The sequence below is a fragment of the Serinus canaria genome, chromosome 3, assembly GCF_022539315.1.
Source record: "Serinus canaria isolate serCan28SL12 chromosome 3, serCan2020, whole genome shotgun sequence".
Taxonomy (NCBI): domain Eukaryota; kingdom Metazoa; phylum Chordata; class Aves; order Passeriformes; family Fringillidae; genus Serinus; species Serinus canaria.
The window spans coordinates 45,004,205-45,027,076 of NC_066316.1; the positions used below are offsets into that span (position 1 = coordinate 45,004,205).

Genomic DNA, 22,872 nt, shown 5'->3' on the forward strand with positions numbered 1-22,872 from the left:
AAGATTTTTGATCCTGGTTTAGACAGGGTTAGCATCTGAGAATGGGCCTAGATTACAAATAAAATTGAAGATGTTCTTTGTAAAAATGCTGTAGGAGGAATTAGCAGATGGTTTGGTAGTGACAGGTTACATATGTGGTAAGAGCATGGCTGGAAACTTGCGCCATGTAATGTCTGTGCCAGTGCACCATCACTAATTAGTGACATGGTGATTTCTGGTATTTTTCAGATCCTCATTTTCACTGATGAGCTATTATACTGTAGCTAATGAGATTGATTCATTGTATGTACTTTTTCAACTACCTGCTGTATATTGATGTGAACTGAGCACTCCATTCAAATCTTCCCCTTTGTAAACAATTTGTGGTTCCTGTTCACTCCCACAAAAAGCTCAATGTCTTGAAGCTCCCAAAGGAATGGTGTAAGACTTGCTGCCCCCACATCATCCTCTAGTCTTTTGTTTCTCTCCTACATGTAATTCAACTTTGACACTATATAATAGCTTTCCTGGCTACTATATTTATTTTGCAGAGCTCATTTTTATGGGATTGATTTCAATCTGGGCTTTAAACATACATGCAGAGATACGTCTATGAGAACAGAGAACTTCTTTGACAAATTGTTGGCACTGCAATTTTTATGCCAATTAAATTTAATTCTAATTGGAAAGAAGATTTCAGTATCAAATCCCTTCCCTTTCTGTTAGAGCCAGTAGATTTTTAAGAAAGAATGCAAAAATATGTTAAATGAAGAATCCCTCATTTTATTTATAGTGCTTTATGACAAAAGTTGTGAATTCTTGTATTCACATCTAAAGAAATTAGTTGTGAGACCTGAAAAAAAGAAAATCTTACTGTGAACACACACTGTGCTTCTACATTGTATTTTCTAGATAAAGAGAATTCAAAAAACTGGAGCTGGATCAGGATCTAATTTATTTTTTCCTGTATCATCATTTGTTTGCAATGTCATATTATAAGTAGCTTTTCAATTTCCAGCTGTTACTACATTCAGGTTATTTGTGCTAGCTTTTGAAATAATTGAATATGGCATTTAGAGAAATTATATGAGAAAATAATAGGTTAATAAGGAAATAGAGGCATGCAATAACTCTAATTGTCATCAGATTATAAATAAATCAGTTACAATCATGTATCAATGGACAAGATTTTAATAAGAATTTCAGCACTTTAGAAGTGCTGAAAGTCACTTTCTAGGTAGTGAAATTAACCTCTGTGTCCAGAAACAATCAGAAAACAAATTGAATTGGTGAATATATTATATCTGAAAATTTAATATTATGAAAGGGAATCATAAGAATTTCACTTCCATACTATTGTACTTTTTTTCAATTGCTTTGAAATGCATTCATGACTGTAGGCTGAAAATCTAGTAACAGGACATTTCCCTTTACTTAAAAAATTCTTTAAAAAAACCGATAAGTTAGACATTGCTGTCTGTTTGTATACAAACCCCAGTCTTTCTCAACTTTATGTGAAACTGTCTTCCCATATTTTTGGGGCACATGTGTATGAAGTAATCATTCTTTTGGTCTTTCCTGATGGTAGACAGGTAGAACAAGAAGTTGTTTTTGTCACACTATTTGGAACATTACTCTGGGTAGCTGAGGAAGTTGCTTGTCATCTCCTTGTTGTTTAACTTTATGTTTTTGGAGAGATTAAATGGATGATCTGCCAGGAAGCAGGATGCATGGGCTGTTTGTCCATACAGGTCTGTTCAGAAGTAGTTTTTGCTTGGGAGAACTAAGCAAAAAACTGTTTGGGATACTGCATTTCCTCTCCTGAAACAACTTCTGTCTCTACAGGACACCAGCTGGAATGATGTGCTGTCATGCCATTAATAGTTTGCAGGCCAATCATGCAGAAATGGATTGCTTTTTTAGGAAGTACTCAGCCCATTGTTGGATAGTGACAGGTTAAAGGCCATCTCACAGTGATTGTTGGATGGAGCTCATCTTTTCCAGGCTGGAAAAAACCCCAAATGCTCAAGAAAACCTGGTGGAGGTTAATACCTCGTACATCTAGGGGAGTCAGTATATCTGGGGTCATTTTGCAAGCTCTTATCTTTCAATAATGACATGTATTGTCAATTATGATCCTAGTACTTTCCTGTGCAGGTGGAATGAATACACACAGTCTTTCAAGTTTACCAGGCTAGGTTTTTTCATGAGATTTCTCTTTGTGTTTAAAGACTAAAAGTTACACTTTCCCATTTTTTAGTAATATCTTTAAAGAAGGATCTCAAATATCCTTTCAGGTTCTGTTCTAGATAATTTCCTAATATTTAGTTTTTTGATGCAACTATTAACACATTGGTTATTGTTTGTATATACATTTTTTTCTTCATCAGGAAAAGTTGGACATTGGGACAAGAAAGGAGGTGGATGGAATGGGAGCACCTGAAATAAAGTATGGGGATTCAATATGCTTCATACAACATGTAGATACAGGCTTGTGGCTCACGTATCAGTCTGCTGATGCAAAGTCTGTAAGGATGGGTTCTCTGCAGCGAAAGGTAAGGCTGCAAACAGGAATGCATTTCATTCACTCAGAGGGTGGTTGGGGGCTGGGGGTTTGGGAAACGAAGGGAGCAATGTGAGCCAGCTAATTCTTGAATTTCAAGTATTTTAAGCATGCTTGCCAGATGAAAGATTGGGGTATTTCAGTCACATATTGAAAAGTTAAGTGCTGTACTGAATTCTCAAACTGAAGACCTGATGAAGTCCATGTGTTAACCTGTACACATTATCTCACAAATACTGATAAATCTGGATATATTTGATTTCAAACTAAAATATTAGTAACAATGTATAGAATATGCTAAGATTCCTTTCTTCAATTCAGTTTAGATTGAGAAGGCTTTTAGTTGAAAGTATTTTTTTCCACATTGTAAATGTATTATCTTTTGGGCTAGAATGTTCAAGTCTTGAGTCCTGAGAGATTTCTTACTTTATAGAATAATCACAGCCAAGTTGAATGCTAGCTCAGCATCATAAAGTAGGGAAAAGATTCTTTTGCAGCTTAACTGTAGTGTTTTCCATGTCTATTTTAGATAGCAGAATTACACAGAGCAGAAGTTTAAAATATTTATGTGGATTGGATTGAGTCATCCAGTCCATTAGAGCCATGACAACTAGACATGAAAAACTGCAAGTTATTGGAAATGACTCAAAGCGTGATTAGGAAAGACCAGTGGCACCCTTAGAAATGAGGACAAGTAAAGAATACCTGTTATGACCTTTTCTGCTTTAGGGATTTGCTGCTCTATAAGGGAAGTGCTTTTAATGTTGATAAAAACAAAGAGCAAACAAAACTCCCTTTGATTATTTTTTTTTTAATAAAGTGTGTTGTTTGCAAAAGCTGTAACTTTGAAATTATTATGGCACTGAACCTGCTGGCTCAGTACAGGTGCATCCTTAGACATGAGAAACAAACAATGGAATTATCTGTTTTTAATAAAATTGTTATTTTTTTATGTGACTTCCTAATTTCCTAGCCTGCCTTCCTATGTGAGTTCTCGGACTACTTACCTAATGTCTCATTTTGCAGTGACTGCTTCTTGCTTTTGTTTCCAGGCAATAATGCACCATGAAGGGCACATGGATGATGGTTTAACACTGTCCAGATCTCAGAATGAAGAATCCCGAACAGCACGTGTCATCCGTAGTACAGTCTTCCTTTTCAACAGGTTCATAAGGTGTGTTTTTAAAAAGATCTGTTCATCACTTTTTTTCCTATTCATTTATAGTCAAAGTTGCCATTAACACAACAGGGGACAATTTATCCTTCAGAAAAAAAAATCAATGCTTCTCAAACTGGACTTTATGTCAATTCTTTGTGTTATCAGCAGATAAGCACCTCGACAGACACTGGTCAGTTTTTGGTTTTTTTTTCTATCTTCTAAAATTAATTTATTGCTCACTCTTGATTTAAATGCATAAACATACTGAAAATACAAACAAACCATAAAGGGTTTTTTCCCAGCTAAAATTTGCTTTAAGTCATGTGGTGCATAAATTAGCTTTTTCTTTTCTAAGTACTTCTAAGTACAGTTTTTAAAGGTGATATGCCTTGAAAAACCTGGAAGAGTGAGATAACTGTGTAACTGCAGATCTGTAAAAAACACAAATGTACTGAAGAAACTCATAATATCAAGGAGAATTTTTGTTTAAAATGATACCCTCTTTCTACCAGCACATTACAATTTGCTTGTTTTTCCCTTTTAATGCCACTTGTTTCTTTAATATTTTGAAACATGAAAAATGTTGTATTGTATTTTTAAATTATTAGGCATTTAAAAATCCTGTCAGATGTGTGCAATTTGCATTTATCTTCCTATTCCTAAATAATGCTGATAAAATGCTAATTCTCAAATGCTTGTGATTTCAATAATTGATAAAAGGCCCTTTCGTCAGTGTAGCTTGCATTAGAAAAAGAATTATATGTAGTAAGACTGTATGGAATGATAAGAATTTCATAAGAACTCATTTGCCGCAAGAAAAACACAACATAGGAGATGGTGACCTGAAGCAAACATGTCCTAAATAAGGGCACAGACAAAGACCCAGACATATCATTTTATTGAAAAGTACCTTTGTTGTATAACAAGGTACTTAAAAAAAACCCCCAGGACAAAACCACCCACCAGGAGAATTGTGTACAGTATGACATTTGAAATACAAAGGAAATGTAAGCCGTAGGTCACTTTGTAAATAATGCACCTTCAAAGAAGCTTCTAAGAATGCTCTAAAGGATAAAGGCAGAGAAAGGCAATTTAATGATAAGGTTTCTACAAATCAAGATATTGCTAAATTACAGTGGAGACTTTTGTGGAGTGCACAGGGAGTCCAAGGCAGTGTTTAGCAGTTTAGTTTTGGCAGGATGTTACTTCAAGAAGAAAAAGCTCAATTGAGGAGGGTGAAAATTACTCTTTTACGTGTATGCTCCAGTTCTTCCTCATGAAGTCAGTAGCGAAATTGTGCTTTGGATAACATGCACACGATAAAAAATTAAATTTTAAAGATAACTTTTGGAGCTATCCTTTTGCAACTTTGCATTATTTGCAAAGGGGATTCAGCTGAACAAGGGGCAGGGGTAACCTGGATGAGAATAGTCAGCCCTCTGCTTCTAAGAGAGAATGTTCATAGACTTCAGCAAGGCCAAGCTTGAATTGGATATCAGGGAAACAAAAAGGCTAATGGAGTGCTGAGACAGAGTGTGCAGAGGTGCTGCATCTTTCCACACTGAAAAGGCCTTCAGAACAGGTTAGAGATGTGTTTGAGAGCCTCCATGGGCAATCTGGACTCTCTGCAGCACTGAAAGACTGATCTCTTTAACTTGCATCCTTTCCAGTTTCATGATGTTTTTTACTGGTTTACAAACTTCTCTTCATCTTTTGCTCTGCCTCTGAAACTGCTACATCCATAGGTAGGATATTAAAATGTGTTTTTTGGATTTGAAAAAATATTACCAGAAATAACATTTTTCATGCTTTCACATTTTATTTGGGAAGGAAGGACTAGGTTGTTAAACGGAGAATGGGCAGATATGAAGAATTTTTGACAAGTTGCTGAAAGAAAATGAGCTTGGGCATCTAAACAGTCTTTGTTTTTAAATAATAAAGAGTTTGAATGATACAGTAAATTAATTTTCAATTCTCAGAGTTTGTATCTTCCATCTTTTTGCAGGGGCCTTGATTCTCTCAGCAAGAAAGTGAAGTCTTCCACCATTGATTTGCCAATCGAGTCAGTCAGTCTGAGCCTTCAGGACTTGATTGGCTACTTTCACCCCCCTGATGAACATTTGGAGCATGAAAACAAACAAAACAGGCTCCGAGCACTGAAGAATCGCCAGAACCTCTTCCAAGAAGAGGTACTTCTCTCAGTTTTACTCCTGATTTTCTACTACATTGTCTGCAAATATTCTTTCACATTATCTGTAGCGTTGATGTCTAATATGCATTATGCTTGCAGTGGGTTTTTTTTATCCTATAAGTATGAGTCAAACTATTTGCTACATTTGTAATCTCTCTAGATCTGCTGTTTTTCCTTTATATTTGAAGAAATACCTTTACAGCCTTACTTGTTTTTCCCTTTATAATAAAATAAGATTGTGCCTTGAACTCTACCCATAATTTTCTCTTTATGTGTGAATCAGTTTTTTCTGTTATCATCTCTTGATGTAGAAGGATGATTTGGTTTGCTAAGCATTCTTTAAGCATTTTGGTTTATATCATGTGTTATTTCTCATAGGCAATAATAGTTGCCTATGCTTTGTCAGATGCCTAAACATCCTCCAGAGTAAAATCTTGCCTAAAATTATGTCATTAATACTGTTTATTTTTGTTTTAATTTGACCATCCTAAATGGCAGATGTTTATTGCCTCCATCAAGAAATATTTTCTGTTGGGATTGCCTGTTTGACTTCATGCACATACTCTTGTGTTTTGCATATCTGGTCTTTCATGTTTTGTTTTCTTCGGTTTTTGAAAATCTTTTGTGTTTGCATCTAAAATGACTTTTTTTCCTCTGATGATATAATTTTTTTTATTTTTAGGGTATGATCAACCTTGTTCTTGAATGTATTGATCGCTTGAATGTATACAGCAGTGCAGCTCACTTTGCAGATGTAGCTGGGAAGGAGGCTGGAGAAGCATGGAAATCTATTCTAAATTCTTTGTATGAATTACTAGGTAAGACATATTATGGACTACTTGGATATTTTTAGCTCAAAATAGTAAAGAATAAAGAATTACATAAAGGTTGTACTACAGAAGAATTTCTACTGTGTAGAAACTTAGAATACAAATTAAGTAAGATTTTTGCATTTGCAGTTATTTGATGTATTAACAATCAATTAAAGGAGTTATGTCAGGAATTATAAACATTTTAAAGAACCCAAACTAGGTCTAGAGAGTGAGCATCTCCATGAAATCAAATGATGACCTTTTGGGGTGTAGGTGGTAGATGATGGAGTCTGAAATTCTGTGGTTTGGTTATTCATAGATGTAGGGTAGAGTTGAATTTTTTTGTAACAGTTTAGTTAATATCTTGTTACATTAAGCCCAGTGCAGACAGAAGGAAGTAGTGGCTTGATTTCCAATTGGCAAGGCTAGAAAATTCCTTCTAAGGAGTCTGCCTGTTTTGTACAAAGTATTGCTTCCATGGACTTGTAGGGATGAGAACAACAGACAAGCTTTTCTTGACTTCCCAGTCTTTGTGTCCCTCCTGCCCTCTGATGTTACTTCTCAAACTGCATTATCTTCTGGCAGCTAATGCTCAGGAAGCTTGGCTTTGATCTGGCTGTGATGAATTTGTACATTGCTCTGTTCTGAATAATGCTGGATCTGTACAGAAATTACCTAGAGGGCAAATAGATACTGCTTGCTCAGTCTTGCTTCAGCAAACAGTACTTTGGTTTTTGAGTCTGCACACAAATAAAAGTAAACTGTAATGCCAGAATTCATGTCTTTTGTCATGTCATTGACATTGTGTTGTATTTCACTGTGATGAGAATGAAGGCATTTATAGATGCTGAGGCTGGATACTGTCACATATAAAAATCATATCATAGAATGGTTTGAATCGTAAGAGAGCTCTGAAGATCCTCTATTCCAGCCACCCTGATTGAAAAAAGATACTTTATATTCAATCTAAGTTTACTGTCTTTCAATCTGAAATAATTGACCTATGTCTACTGAAGCACCTGTCCATTCTCTATTATGAACACTTACATTCACTGTGAACTTGTAGTAGATCCTTTTGCATTACAAAAGAACGTGCAGGAGTATATGCAGTGATGTGATGTTAATGTCTGACTGACCACATCATGGTTTTTATTTCTTTAAAACTGAATGCTTCTCTTGTTCAGAGTAGTAGGCAACAAGAAAAGCAACTGTAGGATGTTATTTTTGTTTGCAGTTCAAAGTGTCAGTGTGCCTCATTTAAGGCACAGCTTTAACCAATGAATACTAACCTTTCACAAACTTGTGCTGAGCAGCATTATGAAACCATCTGTGTCTCATTACTTTTAATGAAGTTAAATTTAGTGACGTGTTAAGCACTGAACTGTTACTGCCTTCATTTTATGTTCCTACCTGAAACACAGTGAGATTGTGTGGCTTGCCTATAACCAATAAAAAAGTCACAGTCAGAAACAGGTGTTCCTTAGTTCTGGTCTGTGTGTTTTACCAAGATGCTCCCCTTCTTATGATTCCCAAGTATTTTCAAGTAACTGTGTTCATGATTACTCAAAGTTGAAAGATTTTAGGGTGCATGTTTTTTATTATTACATAATACAGCAATAAAAAGGGTTTTGATTGTTTGTTTTGCTATTAGGTTTGATTTTCCTCATCAGAAAACTGGTGAGGAAACTGCTAATTTACAGAAATGTCAGTGCTCCAACATTGCTCTTCCTCTTTGCAGATAGTTTAGTGTCCTATATATGTTGTAAGTCTCTAAGTTCAGCCTGTTATAAATAAAGCAGCATAAAAACATAGTAAAAATATACTACAGTGAGTTGTGCAACAACAAAACATAGATTTTAAGAGGCCGTTACCTCATAGCAGGACCAACAGTCTCTGCTGCTGGAAATAATCACAGAAATTTCAGGTTGAAAAAATTTGTTGGTGGAAATAGAAAAAAAATCTTAAGAAAACCGGTTTTTGCTGTTCCACACACCAAACAGAAATCTTTGTGCCTCAGTCCTTTCTTGGAGTAGAGCAGAGGCTTCTCTGAGAGCCTGTGTGGGTGCACATACCTGTAGATGCAGGTAATCCAGGACAGGGCAAGCTTGTGGGTGCCTGCAGCATTCAAGGACATTTCAGTTCATGTTGTACCCACCAAATCAGTGCATGATTCAGTCTACTTCAATCTTCAGTTTAAAGCATGAGGGTGAATCAGATTCAAAGCTGTTACTTCCTCCCTACAACCCTTGCAAAAGTACAGCAAACAGTTCCTAGACATATATCTTGTTCTACTCCTTATTACTCCTGAAAAAATGTATTGTAACAGTAGAAAATAGTTTGTATTCGTCACCCATGTTGTTGGTTTCACCCTCTGCTTTTGCAATGTTTTCTGTCCTTACAAGGATACTGTTTTAAAGAAACTTGTTTCCTATAGTAGTAGCTGACTTCTGTGGTGTAAGTACAGGCTTCTTCATGTAGAGCATTCTGTATAGATTATTGAGATGATTGTAGAGCCAAAATAATTCAAATGCCCGAAAGGTCAACTTGATATCAATAGAATTTCTTATGCTGAGTTCTATCACTTAATATTGTTTAAATTTAAATCTAAACATCAATAATTAGAGGTTAAGACTCTGTTTTACTGGATCCTTTTTGACAAGAGAAGACAGCAATTATTAAAATTTAAATGTCCTTATAACTGTGATTTAATTTTCTCGCTCACTCTTTTCTCAATAGCGGCTCTGATTCGAGGAAATCGTAAAAACTGTGCTCAGTTTTCTGGATCTCTTGATTGGTTGATCAGCAGATTAGAAAGACTGGAAGCTTCTTCTGGTATGCTTTTAGTATTTTAACTTCCTTATTTGACCACTTCTAAATTCTTTAAAGTTGGTGATATACATGTTCAGCCTAATTATAATGAGGTTCTTATTACGAGACCGTAAGTTATGTTAATGAAGTGAAATTTATATTTGTCACATTTTTTACATACTGATTTCAGTTGTACTTCTAATTTAAGTTCTGGCAGTCTTGCCATTTGCTTGACCAATTGGATGTAGTGTTACCTTTTAATTCAGACAAACAAAGCATTTGATAAATTAGATGTTCAATAGTGTAAGTTAGTATTAAGTTTTTTTCTAATTCTAGTATCTTCCCTTTTTTGTAAGTCTGCTTGTTTTGCAAGATTTGCATCAAACTAAATATAACAGAAACAATATGGAATGGATTTAATTTGTTCTGCCTAACATTGTTTACCTGTGTAATATATATACATTTCCTTTTGAATCACCTCTTTTGCTCCTGAGGTGTAAGTTTCTATTTAAAGTTAACAAGAAATGTTTTTTTCAGTAGCAGCTGAGTCTGTTTTGCTTTAAATATAGTAAGTTTTACAATTTGTTTGCAAGGTAGTCTCTTGAGACCCTTTCAAGACTTCTTTTTTGCAATAATGCTAGAGTAAGTTCAAAGGCCAGGAAGATTTGTATTCAAACCAGTGGGAAATATAGTTACAATAAGAGTGTTACATATTTGTAACTTATTCCCATCATCTTCTTGGTTTAGTATCATGTGTTATTCCATGAACTGGAAGGAACATAATGATTGAATAAAGAGTTGTCCTCAGGAACTGAAATTGCATTTCCCGTATGAATTTTCATTTCCTCAGTCATGTGTCTGCCACCGATGGATGGTGTGCTCAGGAGTCTTCAATTTGAAATATTATGGCCAGGAAGGAAGTATGTCCCCCATTGCAAAAGTTCTTTGTTTTATATTAGAAAATGGTAAACATTAAAAAAAAAGAAGTCACAGGTATAGCACAGCCTTTTACAGTGGCATTAATAAATGAAAAATACCCTGCTATTGCTGAGTATTCCATGTAGTTCCAGGAGTTGTCTCAGTGCAGGTCACCATTTGGCATACATTAATAAATTCCTTACCCTTGTTGTATTCAATGGATCAGCAGCAGCCATGAGATCAGATGTGTCCTATAGTACACAAGGTGTTTGTATTCCCCTCAGCTTTGTCATTAAACATTCATGGGCATTTTGTTTATTTGCCATAAATCTGTTCCTGAGATGAACTGACTGACCATATGGGAAAATATTGTCAAACATCAGTGGCAGGAGTGTTCTCCCTCTCAGAGCTGAGGGTAAACTGGCACAGCATTCACCAGCTGATTGACAAGATCTGTGGTGGGTCATTGCACTTGTAAAGAGCAGTTACACACTGATGCTTCTCCTCTTGCAGGCTTTTCCCTTTGTCAACTCTTGGGGCAAGCAGAAAGTTTAAAAGTCAGTTATTCTTGGGACTGAGACTGGTATAGAGACTTTGAAGCATTTGCCCGTGTAAGCCCCTCCAGACATGTTTTATGGAAGTACTTCTGTAGAGTTTTGTTCCATGTTTTAGTTGCAGATCTATGGCCTTAGGGCAGGGGACCTGTTTTACTGCAGGATTACTTCCTACTCCTGGCATGCATGTGATCTGTTTCAGCCTGGTATGTTTATGCTCTGAATGCTTGAGCAGCTCAAAAGATGAGGCAACAGGAACATGAGAGTCTTTGCCTGTATCACTACTTTAGTTCTCAGCTGGTGACTCAGACAGACGGCTGCTTACAGCATGGGTGTCTAGTTAGGGTTTGGGAGATTATCCTGTTATTGCAGCTGGTACGCTGGGGTTGGTGATCCTGAATAGATGTCATAAATGAACATAATTTGTGTTGGTTTACATTATTTTTTGGGGAAGCTGCTCTGCAGATGCTGTGATCTCCTTGCTCTATTGAGCATTTGAATAACTGACATTAAACTGAAACAAACATTTGAAAAATGTCAAAACCATAAGTAAAATTATTTTTTTGCTATGCTCCACCTTTGGTGTGACAGCATTAATTTAAGGAGAATGATCTCACAATTATGCATTTGCATGGGATTTGATTGCAACTTGCTTAATTTCAATGTATATCACTAGATCTTAAAGGTGAAATTATTTCTTAAAAGACCAGCTTTTACATCTGAAACTCTCAGGGTAAGGGCTTTCAGAAATAATGCAAAACTTTTTGCTCAGCTTTTGGAGGTTCAAGATGAAATTTTTTATGACAGTTCTAAAAGTGCTGTGTTGCATGGTTTCTTTTATGTACATACATATTTTTAAATTTTTGATCTCAAACCACAAAGATTTGAGAATTAGAAACTTAATTGTTTATGATGGTATAGTAAGGTATGAATGCATTCTGTAAACTGCAAAGTATTCTGACACTAGTTGCTCTGATTAGTGAACCTCCTGACATGCTACAAGAACTCTGAATCTACTAATGTTTGCAATACTCATTTGTTCTGAGTTTTGTGCTAGGAACTAGACCACTTGTACTCCATCCCCATGTGTATTGGTAACATAAATTGTATTTTGCCTCCAAATCTGATTTTATAGTAAAGGCTTTTTCTGGTTCAGTTATAAAAGATGCTAATTAGGCTGTGCTTTTGTTATCTTGAGAGGCACAGTAGGTTTAGCTTTTAGTATGTAAATGTAATTTTCTGATTTTTTGTGGGATGCTTGCTTGCCAGATTTTAAGCTTTATTTGGCTTGATGGGCTGAGGATATTTGCTGTTTTAATTTGAAGTGGTAGACCTTCAATAGGGAGAAACACTGGCTTATAATAAACCTTTAAAGTAAGAATACTTGGATACATATATTCTCATAACATTTTTTTTCCTAACGTAAAGTGTTTATGAGGAGAACCATAACCACATTCTGTAAATCACATCAAAATGTTCACCTTCAACATTAAAGTTGTCAGCTGCATCTCCTGCATGTGTGTTCTTGAATGTATTGCAGTAAAGATTTGATGCTACCAACTCTTATTTATAAAATTCCTGTTTTCACTTTTTTCTTGTCCTTGAAATAAAAGTGTTATGAAAATAGAACACAGCCATTAAACATTTAAACAGCAACTGTGAATTGCTTGTACAAATTAGATCAGAAGTTGATTCATTTCCCAAGCTTCACTGAAGCAAAAGAAGGAAAATTACTATCTGTTCAAGTAGAAATATATCTGAGAGTAGACCATGTTAGAAGTGAGATATCACACAGCTGCAATGCCAATGCTTCAGCTGTCTCTTCAATCCATAAATTAGGATTAGATTAGTCTTTCAGACTGGAATATATTCCAGATGGGATTATATAGCTTTACTATAATTTTATAGGCATTAAAACATAGATTAGAAAATAGAATACAGCAAGTTAGTAATCTAGTGTTGAGGAATACATTCAGTGCAGGAGGCTCTGTTTGCAGCATGCAGTTGAGCTGCTGGTTGAGCTCTGGGTGAGATGAGAAGCCTTGAACTGCTGAGTTTTAGCATAGCAAAGGACCCTGTAGCCCAGGCAGCTGACACTCGGAGACACAGCAGGAGTCAAGGACCCCCAGACTTCTGCATGCTTAGACTGTAAGGGTGTAAAAGCCCAGGAGGCCACAGACTCACAGACTGTTCTGAGTTGAAAGGTGCCAAAAAGGAGCACTGTGTCCAACTCTTAGATAATGATCTGTACAGGGATTGAACCCACAGACTTGGTATTATTAACACCGTGCTCTAACCAGCTGAGATAATCTCAGCTAGTGTTGGAGATGTTGGGGATCTGTCCTTGGAAGCACCCAACTGGAGTTAGTTTGTTAGTCATTGTACCACAATGACTAACAAACAATGAAATTATTTTAAGGATTGGGACATCTGAGATTCTGCTGTAAGAAACTTGGGGTTGAGCTGGCAAGGAAACTTGGTCTGACTGTGCATGTGTGGAGTGTGTGGCTCTAAAGGGGGGGGCATAGTCCCAGCTCAGGTGGTGTCAGAGCAGCTCCTGAATGGTTGGGCAGGGAAGTTTCTCTAAGAAATTATCCTCCAAGTAAAGGTTTTTGGAACCAGATGAGATGAGGCTTTAAGGATTTTTTTTCAAGTGTGTGCATTTTATTCTAGTATTCTACAGTATGACATTAGAGGAGTCCTGAATAGAAATGCTTCCTTTCATCTGTTAGTCATTAAGAAAATTTTCACTCTCCTTACTATTAATCCTGCATATCATACTGTTCAATTGTATTAGATTCAAATGCTTCCTGCTTTACTGCCTTGAGCAACTCCAATGACATTGGAACAAGTCTGATTGTCTTTAATACAGATAATCTAAAAGTGAATCAGTCTGAACAGACACCGTACACTCACATGCATTTTTTTTTTCTGAAACACAGGGAACAAAGCATGTTTGGTAATTAGCATTCAGATTCTATAGTAATTCAAGAAGGTGCTGGGGCAGCTGGACCTAATTGATAACATACATTTATTTTTGAATGTTTACATCTTCAAAGGATTTTTAGTTCTGTTATTGAAAATGTTAAGACTACAAAATGAACCCTGTGTCCTATTTTAAGACAAAAGGTTATGACTCTACCTACAGAAAATTTCAAGGATGTGGTTGCCCCACTTATGGGGTGTCATTTAATACTGGTTTACTATTTATATTGATAAAGTATGTTTCAGTGCTAGAATGAGTGGTGGCAAATGTCCAGTTACCATGTTTTGAATGACAATTTTGAATGGTGATTTTTGTGAATTCCCAGATCCCTGTGAAACACAAAATTGTTGATATTGTTCTAGATTACACCTCTAGATTAAGAATCCTTCTGTAATGCTTTTTCAACCTCCCAAGGTTTATGATGATCAGTGGCCCCTGACCTCATCTAGTTGATCGATGATAGTTGATAAATGGCTGGGTGGAGTGTGCTACTGCTATATTGCTACAGAGCATCTGCTCTTTTAGATTGCTCTCATGACTCTTAGGTTTTTATCATTTTTAAAAATATTGTTACTTTCAGTATTCATAGAATCATAGTATAGTGGAATATATGAATCCATACATTTTGTTTGAAAAGAGTTTACTGGGTGAATCAAATTATCACTTATCTGTTGTCTTTCACCTTTTCTACATTTCAGTCCTTGAGTAATCCCTACTCTTTAATGATGACAGTGATGACAGCCTATGTCCCTCAGACCTCTGGAAAAACCAGTAAATATCATGGGGATAAATGGTGATGGTGGTGTAGGTTATCTGTAGCAGCTGGTGTTCTTTTCCTCACTAGGATCACAGAAAGGCCAGAGTACTCTCACTGAGAGCCATCAGACAAAATCACTATTTTTCCCACATCAAGGGGAGTTTACAGTGCTACAGTTTCCTTTACTGATACAATGATTTTTGGAACTATTTCATGGTCATGAGCAACAGAGTGTGAACTATTATGTACAATTATGACATTATCTGCTCATTGATGAAATAATTTTTTTTTTCCCAGGAATTCTAGAGGTTTTACACTGTGTGTTGGTAGAAAGCCCAGAAGCTCTCAACATTATTAAGGAAGGACATATTAAATCAATCATCTGTCTTTTGGACAAGCATGGAAGAAACCATAAGGTAGGTAAAGACTAAACAATTATATTTAGATGAACAAAGCAAGCTCATTCTTCTGTGTGGAAGTTAATTTCAAATACTTTAATGCTGTTTCGATAATGAGAAATTAAACTTATCCTAAACTGTATAGAAGTAGTTTGAAGAAGCAAAGAGAAATATTAGCTTCTTTTTGGCAAAAAGCATTGATACATAACAATTTGTGAGGGAAATGGGAAGAATGTTTTAATGTTAGGAGAATTTCAGAATTGTTCTAAAATAAAACCACTGTGTTGGATGAAAAACATATCATTACATGTCTTCCACTAACAAGGTATAGAGCATTACATTTCTTGAAGTAATTAACCATAACAATGAAAAGTATTTAAGATTAAAATAATTTTTTTTTTCAGGTTTTGGATGTTTTGTGTTCCCTCTGTGTTTGTCATGGAGTAGCTGTGCGGTCTAATCAACATCTAATTTGTGATAATCTCCTGCCAGGAAGAGATCTGCTCTTACAGACACGCCTTGTCAACCATGTGAGCAGGTACAAAGAAAAAGAAAAAAATCTCTATCTGTGAACAAAGAAAAAAAAACCCAGCTTGTGCTTAAAAGAAATAGTCACTACAGAAAATCTCTTTTACTTCCAAAACTTTTGTTATGATTTGTTATTCTTACTAGAATTTTGAATTCCCTTTGCCGTAGTGATTAAATTTGAAACTTGGCTCAGAGAGAGCTGTCACAACCTATAGCTGCCCTAAACTATTTTAAGTCTGCAAAGCTGTAGTCTCTTCTAAAGGTTATGGTCTAGATCTAGCTGTGCATTTAAAGTATTGTCAACTAATGTCCTGTGATTGCCTTTATATTTATGATCTTCTGAGGTCAAAATTATGATCTTTGGTCAAAGTTAAGAATTTAGTGCCAAACACCTTCATCACTGCCTAGAATATTTAGAGAGTGCCTTCACCCTTCCTTTCACTTTTAGAAGCTACTTTCAAGCAGACATTAATAACAAGATGAAGCCAGTACCATCTTAAATTGATAAAGTATCATTTACAAATATTATTAAGTAAATGTTTTTTCCAGAGTTTTAACTGATGCTGAGGCCAAAGAATGTGGCCTTGTGAGAAGAGCTGTGGGATCTTCTTCTGTCTCAAACTTGTTTGTTTTTAAAAGTCTCTGTCATTGATTGAGAATGAAAATTGAAATACAGAAATAGTACTTATAATTCAGAGTGCATAAGATTTACTAGATGCTGAAAACCATAGAAAACCTACACTGTATATTACAAGAAGGCTACTTCAAGCTAAAGGATCTGGGGAACTGATTGTCTCTCTGAACTTGGCATTGGTAGAGCCACACCTGAAATACTGTGTTCAGTTTTGGGCCCCTCTCTGCAAGGAGGACTGTGAGGTGCTGGAGCGTGTCCAGTGCCCAGCAATGGAGAAATGTGTTGCCCAGCAATGGAGCTGGGGAAGGATCTGGATCTGAGGAAACTGGTTTGTTTACTCTGGAGAAGAGTTGGCTATGGAGAGACCTTATCACTCTCTACAACTCCATGAAAGGACACTGTGGCCAGCTGGTGGTCAGCCTCTTCTCCCAAGCAACCAGTGACAGGACAAGAGGACATAGCTCCAAGTTGCACCAGGAGAGGATTGGACATCAGGAAGATGTTTTTCATGGAAGGGCTGGTTAAGCATTGGAACAGGCTGCCCAGGGAAGTGGTGGAGTCATCATACCTGATAGTGTTCAAGACATGATGTGACATGGCACTTAGTGCTTGTGGTTTATTTGTTATGAAGATACTTGATCAAAGGTTGGACTTGATGATCATGGAGGTCTTTTCCAGCTTTGGTGATTCTGCAATTCGTGATTGAGCTTCTGGGATGACTTTGGATCTTATACAATGAACATAGACTTGTCTTTTCCAAAAAAGGTGGTAGAAACAACAAATTAGTTGTTCCATATTTTTGCTTTGCATTAGAATGAGAAGATTCTTTTTCTTGCAGTTTTAAGGAAAAAGCATTTTATTCAAAAGTCAATAATACCAAGGAATCATTGAAGAAGCTTAGTGCTAGACAAAGACATGTACACCTTGATCCAAAAGTATTTGACAAAAGAACTTTCTAAGGTATTACTGGAACTTTCTAAGATATTGCTTTTTAACATACTTTTTCATAGAAAATTAGATTCACGAGCCTCTGGAACAAGAGGAATTTGGCTGATAAGGTTTATTAAATTGTGAAGTCTAGGCAAAAGCATAATAAGGTGCTACTCTGTTCAGGCTAAAAAGATTCAGTTGGGGATCTTGCTAATAATTTGCAATTAATATTAATTTTCTGGAAGATAGATTTCTCAAATACTATTGTTTTAAAGTACATTAAATTTTTGACTTGGAACAATTTGAATAATATCTATACTTAAACATTTGGCAAAAGGCAACCCAAATGCTTCTCGAAGGTCAGTGTATTGGTCTTACCTGATAAAATTTGTTATTTTATAAGCAGCCAGATCAGTAGAGTCTGCTTTTACACTGACTTGTATTTAGCCACCCATACCAGCCATTCTTCCTCCCCCTGCATTCCCTCTACCAGAAAGCACACTGAGACTAGCATAGAGCTGCAGTTTTTTGATTGATCAGCATGAATGGAGAAAGAAAGTATTTATACAAGTAATAACCCAATCTAGTGGAGGAATGTGAAGACTACATACACTCAGTCTTGAAGTTTAAAATATTTTTTGCAATATGGGTAACCAGCCATTGAAGCAATATAGCTAGTATTGATTTTGGATGCATCTGTGCTCTATGGTTTTAATTCAAGATTGATTGTCTTTCTTAGTACAAAGCTGACACAGAAATGACTGCCTGGAGACAAATTTTTTTTGTATGAGTGCCTATATTCAATATTATCCCCAAAAACAGATTAGAAAAACGTAGGTTTCTTTCATTTTTTTTTCTCCCTCATGACCTTTAGATATGATTCTACATATTGCTCTTCAGCTAGATATTGAATAAGTACAGTAGTAGGTTGCTTTTTATAAGTAGTCCTGTGAAGTACTGTAAAACCAGTAGCACTAGGAGCATTACATTGATATTAAGGATTTCTACAACCACTGTAAATTACTGAGTTATATGGGACTTGGAACAAAGAAGGAACTGGTACAAGAGAGTTTTGAAATAGAATGACTCTTCATTTTTGTATCTTTTAAAGTGGTATTCTCTTGAATGGATAATCAGTGTTAAAGAATGCAGTTTGCTATGTCAAATTAAACCTGCAATGTGTACTTACTACACTTATGTTAGTAACTGGTGAATAGCTGTGATTTTTTTTTTCAGGATTTAACATCTACTAATTGTTCAAACACATAAACCAATTACTCTTGGCATCTGAGTGAGGATACTGTTTCAGTTACTGAAGCATACATTTTTTTAACTTAAAATGTATAGACCATTTTTCACCAGAAGGAATGAATGAATAAATAACAAAATATACTGCCTTCTGGGAGCTCATGTCTAAGATGTTGCCTAGGGCGTGCCTCAGCTTGTCCAGAGCACAGATTGCTATCCATTGTTACTCTTCTCAAGGGGGCATAAATGGCACAGCAAGTTGAAACCTGGGTAGAATCAAAAAGGGCTATACAGATTTGGGAGAGCAGGTGAGAAGTATTGGAGCTGAAGCGACCTCCTTTTTCCGTTTTTCAAGTTAGAGGAACAGGTGCAGCCAGGAGTCACATGGAAAAGCCAATGGGTACAAGTATCTCCTGGGAAAAGTCTGATTGGAGAAAATAGTAACATTTTTCAGAATGAGAAGAATCACTCATTGGAATAATCTTGCTGGGGAAATAGTGGATTACCCAAGACTGGACACATATAAGATTCAGCAGGACAGTGTGCTGGGCCATGTTGTCCTGACTGTGCTTTTATCAAGAGAGATTGCACCAGATGCTCCTTGCTGTCTTTTCCAACCTGGTAATCTGTGTGTTTACATAATGTAAAATTACTTCTGTTGCTTTAATCACACAAAACTAGCTTGAAATTTGAGTTAGTGAAAAATACAAAGCAGTTCAACTTGTCCATAGGATAAGATTTTATTAACCATTTTTGTTCTTTCTATTTAAGCATGAGACCCAACATCTTCTTGGGGATTAGTGAAGGCTCAGCCCAGTACAGAAAATGGTACTATGAACTTATGGTGGATCATCTAGAGCCCTTTGTGACTGCAGAATCAACTCACCTACGAGTGGGCTGGGCTTCCACAGAAGGCTACTCACCCTACCCTGGGGGAGGAGCGGAATGGGGAGGAAATGGTGTTGGTGATGACCTATATTCCTACGGCTTTGATGGTCTACATCTGTGGTCAGGTATTCTCTTGGGTATTTTGTGGTTGTTGATTACTTTTGTTTAAATATTATAACTGTGTTTGCAATCCCAATGAATTTGGTTTCAACAGCAGCAAAGTGAATAGTTTATTTCAGCTGACACTTGGAACATACAGAAACAGTACTCTATATCAGAATATGATTTAAATTGACAATGTCCATTGAAAAAATTGGTTTGTATGAAGTTATGCAGATAGATTAATAATTTACATTTCAGCCTGGGATTTTGGGGGGTGGGTGGATAGGGGGACTGTATGTTCATGGAAACTATGAAAATTTTATTTAAAACTTCAAAGCTGCAAAAATTGAAGTACGAGAAACAGTCATCTGGATTTTTAATTCCTCTGTGGTAGAGTAAGAACAGTCTGAGAGATTTAAGTATCTGGACTCTGCATTTTTGGTTTTTGGTTTGGTTTTTTTTTTTTTCAAGCCAGGTTTTATAATGAGTCTTTAGAAGCTCAGAGGTACTTCAGAGGTGAAGATTTTTAAATATGTTTTTTGCCATTTAAAACAAGATGTTTTTTATGTAGTGATGTTTTATTTGCATACATTAGGACTGATTACTGCAAAACTTTCAGAACAAGAAAACTTGCTCATTCCTAGCTTGCATATGAGGTACTTGCTCAGGTATTCATCTTTAAAATGTTATTGTCTTACTTTGTATCTAATTGTTAATAGTAATTTATGCATGAAGATTCTAGTGTTAGAGAAAGCTGAACTCAGTATCTAAAGCATTTTTATTTTACTCTTGATTCCACAAATACCTCATTCTCTTTTCAGACTGGGTTAGCTCAGCAAAGTCAGAATAATGATAGCTTGTTCTATTTTTTCTTAATCTTTTTCACAAGGTTTGACTTCTGTGAAAAGATTCCCAAATATCATTTCGAATGGGTAGTCCTACAGTTGGACAGTCCTGAACTTCTTGAAAGGAGATTTTACTGTGATTTCACCTTGCTGAGAAAAGTTTTTTTTTTTTCTTTTGATTTTTGAGAGATTATTGGGTAGTGGTGAACTAGAGAACAGCCTGGAAACTGGGAAAGACTCCTTGGATTGGCAGTTCTTTCCACTATAAACTTATGAGCAGGTTTTCTAAAGCTCCTTAGCAGACAAGAGAGAAAATATAGTGAGTCAGCTGCATCATCGAAAGTTTTTGCAGTTTTATAGCCTTGTAGCTTGATACTTGGAAAATAATACAGTTTTACATTTCAAAAGAACTTTCCAATCAAAATAGCAATGGATTTTATTAATAAATAATAGCATATCAACTGGAGTGGCATCTTAGGAAAGAAGCTGCTACTTAGCCTCTTGAGCGTAGTGAGAATTACTTTGGAACAATGATGCATAATTAATGGTATCATTACAAGTGTCGTGAGTGAGTCTGACAGAAAAAGTATTATTACAGAAGAACCTGAAAAGAATGAGCTAACCAAGATAGCTTTTGTACTTAAGGTCACTTTTAGGGAGGAAAACAAGGATTACTGAAAATCAAAATTATTTTTCTACCCACTGCAAACTTTTCAGTCAGAAATGTAACAATAGAAAAAATGAACAGCTGTTTGTGGTTCTCAAGTCCTGCTGAAAAAAAAATAGGTCAGACCACAAATGTAACTGCATTTTTTTCATCTGTTATGGATGTGGCTGGTAGATTTGAAAAGATTTGTATCTTCTTTCTTTGCTGATAATATTCTGTAACACGTACATATCTCTCAAACACAGCTGAACTTTAAGTTGTTGCATATTGAAAATCATGGCCTTTTTTTGCTTCCACAATCCAGGCTGCATCTTGATAAGTCTCTGCAATAGCATTTTAAGAATAACCTTCTTACCATGAAACATTTACTGTATTAATTAATAGCAACAATAATTTCTGCCCCCAGGTTTCTGTTCTGGACCAAGCCTGTATGAGAATCACATATAATTTACATTTGGTTCTTCTTATAGTCCTGAAGTAACCTATTGTGGAGAAGAGGAACTCATAGATCTTTAAAGCCTAGGGCCAGAAAAGACATTTAGATCATTTGATTTACTGTGTATTGATCAATGACCAATGCATATTTCTCTTAGCAGTCAGCTTTGCATTGATCTCCATAACCTATATTTGCCAAAATTTTAGTGTCTAAAAGGCATCTTGTCTCAAGTAGTATTTTTTAAGTGGATGAAATATTCACTCTTTTTTGGTAGCTTTTTTAGTGCTTTGTTGTCCCTACTATAAAATAATTGTCCCTTTCTTCAATTTATTTTATACTAACTTTCAGTTGTGATATTTTCTTCTGGCAGTATTACAAAGTCATTTTTCATTTATAGAGTTTTGAAAGTGTTGGTATTTTATTTTTCCTCAGGGGTTGGGGAGATATATGCATGAAAATTCACTTGTAAAAAAATTACTGAGATTTTATTATTTCTGCTTCTGTTAAAACCATGTGCCTTCAGCTTCTTCCTGAAAACCTAATGCTATTTAAGTCCATCATGTTTACAAAAGCTGGAAACCCTAGTTAAAAAGTTTGTGCTCTGTTCTTAGTATGCATCATCAAGTATCTCTTGCAGACAGTGCATAACTTATTTTTGGAAAACAAATGTAGACATGTTTTCAAACAGCTTCCATGTTTTTTCAAAAATTTTGTACTGTAGATGGCAGTAAATTTCAGACACAATAATTTTCTATTTCTGAATTCTATAGCTTGTTTCTCTTGGAAAGCAGGTGTGCTTGTGTAAACTTGATGTAAGATAGGATAATCCTCTAGAATTCATAAAAACTGATTAAAATATATATATTACTGAATATGTATGCCTTCAAAATGCCGCTGTCTTTGTATATTGCTGAAAAGTGCTGGTTTGCAGTTTAATGATGAAACTGAATAGTATAATCTCATACAAGTTTGGAAGACTACCATGATGTGGCTATTAACAGGGAGTACCTAATTTTCCATAAATATTCCAAAGTGACATAGTTTTCTTAGTCTAAATAATGAAGCATTCTTTAGGAAAGCATACTGGGCTTCATATTAGGTACTAATGGTTGTAATGTGAGGAATAAAATGTAGTTTTCTCAGTTTTGACTGTTTATATGGATATCAGTAATTATTCTCACATTAAATGTAATTGAGTTTTATTATTTATTTATTTTATTATTTTATTATTTATTTTAATATTTATTTTGGATTGCAAGGATTAGGCTGAGTGTTTGGAGATGTGGCTTGAATAAAGGGCTGAAGACAGAATGGTGAGACCCATATTGATATGACTGTATATGCTGCTATTCACTATATTGCCAGCTTAAAACCAGGTCTTGGATGTCATAGGTTAGATATTTGTGTATTAGTGTGTTTATGCTCTAAAGTGATGTTTTTCTTTTTTTAAGGCTGCTGTGAAAACCAGT

At 35.7% G+C, this 22,872-nt stretch overlaps 1 protein-coding gene across 1 annotated transcript in view; it reads left to right on the forward strand.

The window, feature by feature from the left end:
- RYR2 (ryanodine receptor 2) overlaps positions 1 to 22,872 on the forward strand; it is a 381,235-nt gene that overhangs the window by 190,331 nt on the left and 168,032 nt on the right. The window contains exons 12-19 of the mRNA XM_050972655.1: positions 2,370 to 2,534; positions 3,595 to 3,716; positions 5,707 to 5,890; positions 6,575 to 6,710; positions 9,441 to 9,536; positions 15,025 to 15,143; positions 15,530 to 15,663; positions 19,237 to 19,478. Coding sequence (XP_050828612.1) covers positions 2,370 to 2,534; positions 3,595 to 3,716; positions 5,707 to 5,890; positions 6,575 to 6,710; positions 9,441 to 9,536; positions 15,025 to 15,143; positions 15,530 to 15,663; positions 19,237 to 19,478 — 1,198 coding nt within the window. The remainder of the gene's footprint in view (positions 1 to 2,369; positions 2,535 to 3,594; positions 3,717 to 5,706; positions 5,891 to 6,574; positions 6,711 to 9,440; positions 9,537 to 15,024; positions 15,144 to 15,529; positions 15,664 to 19,236; positions 19,479 to 22,872) is intronic.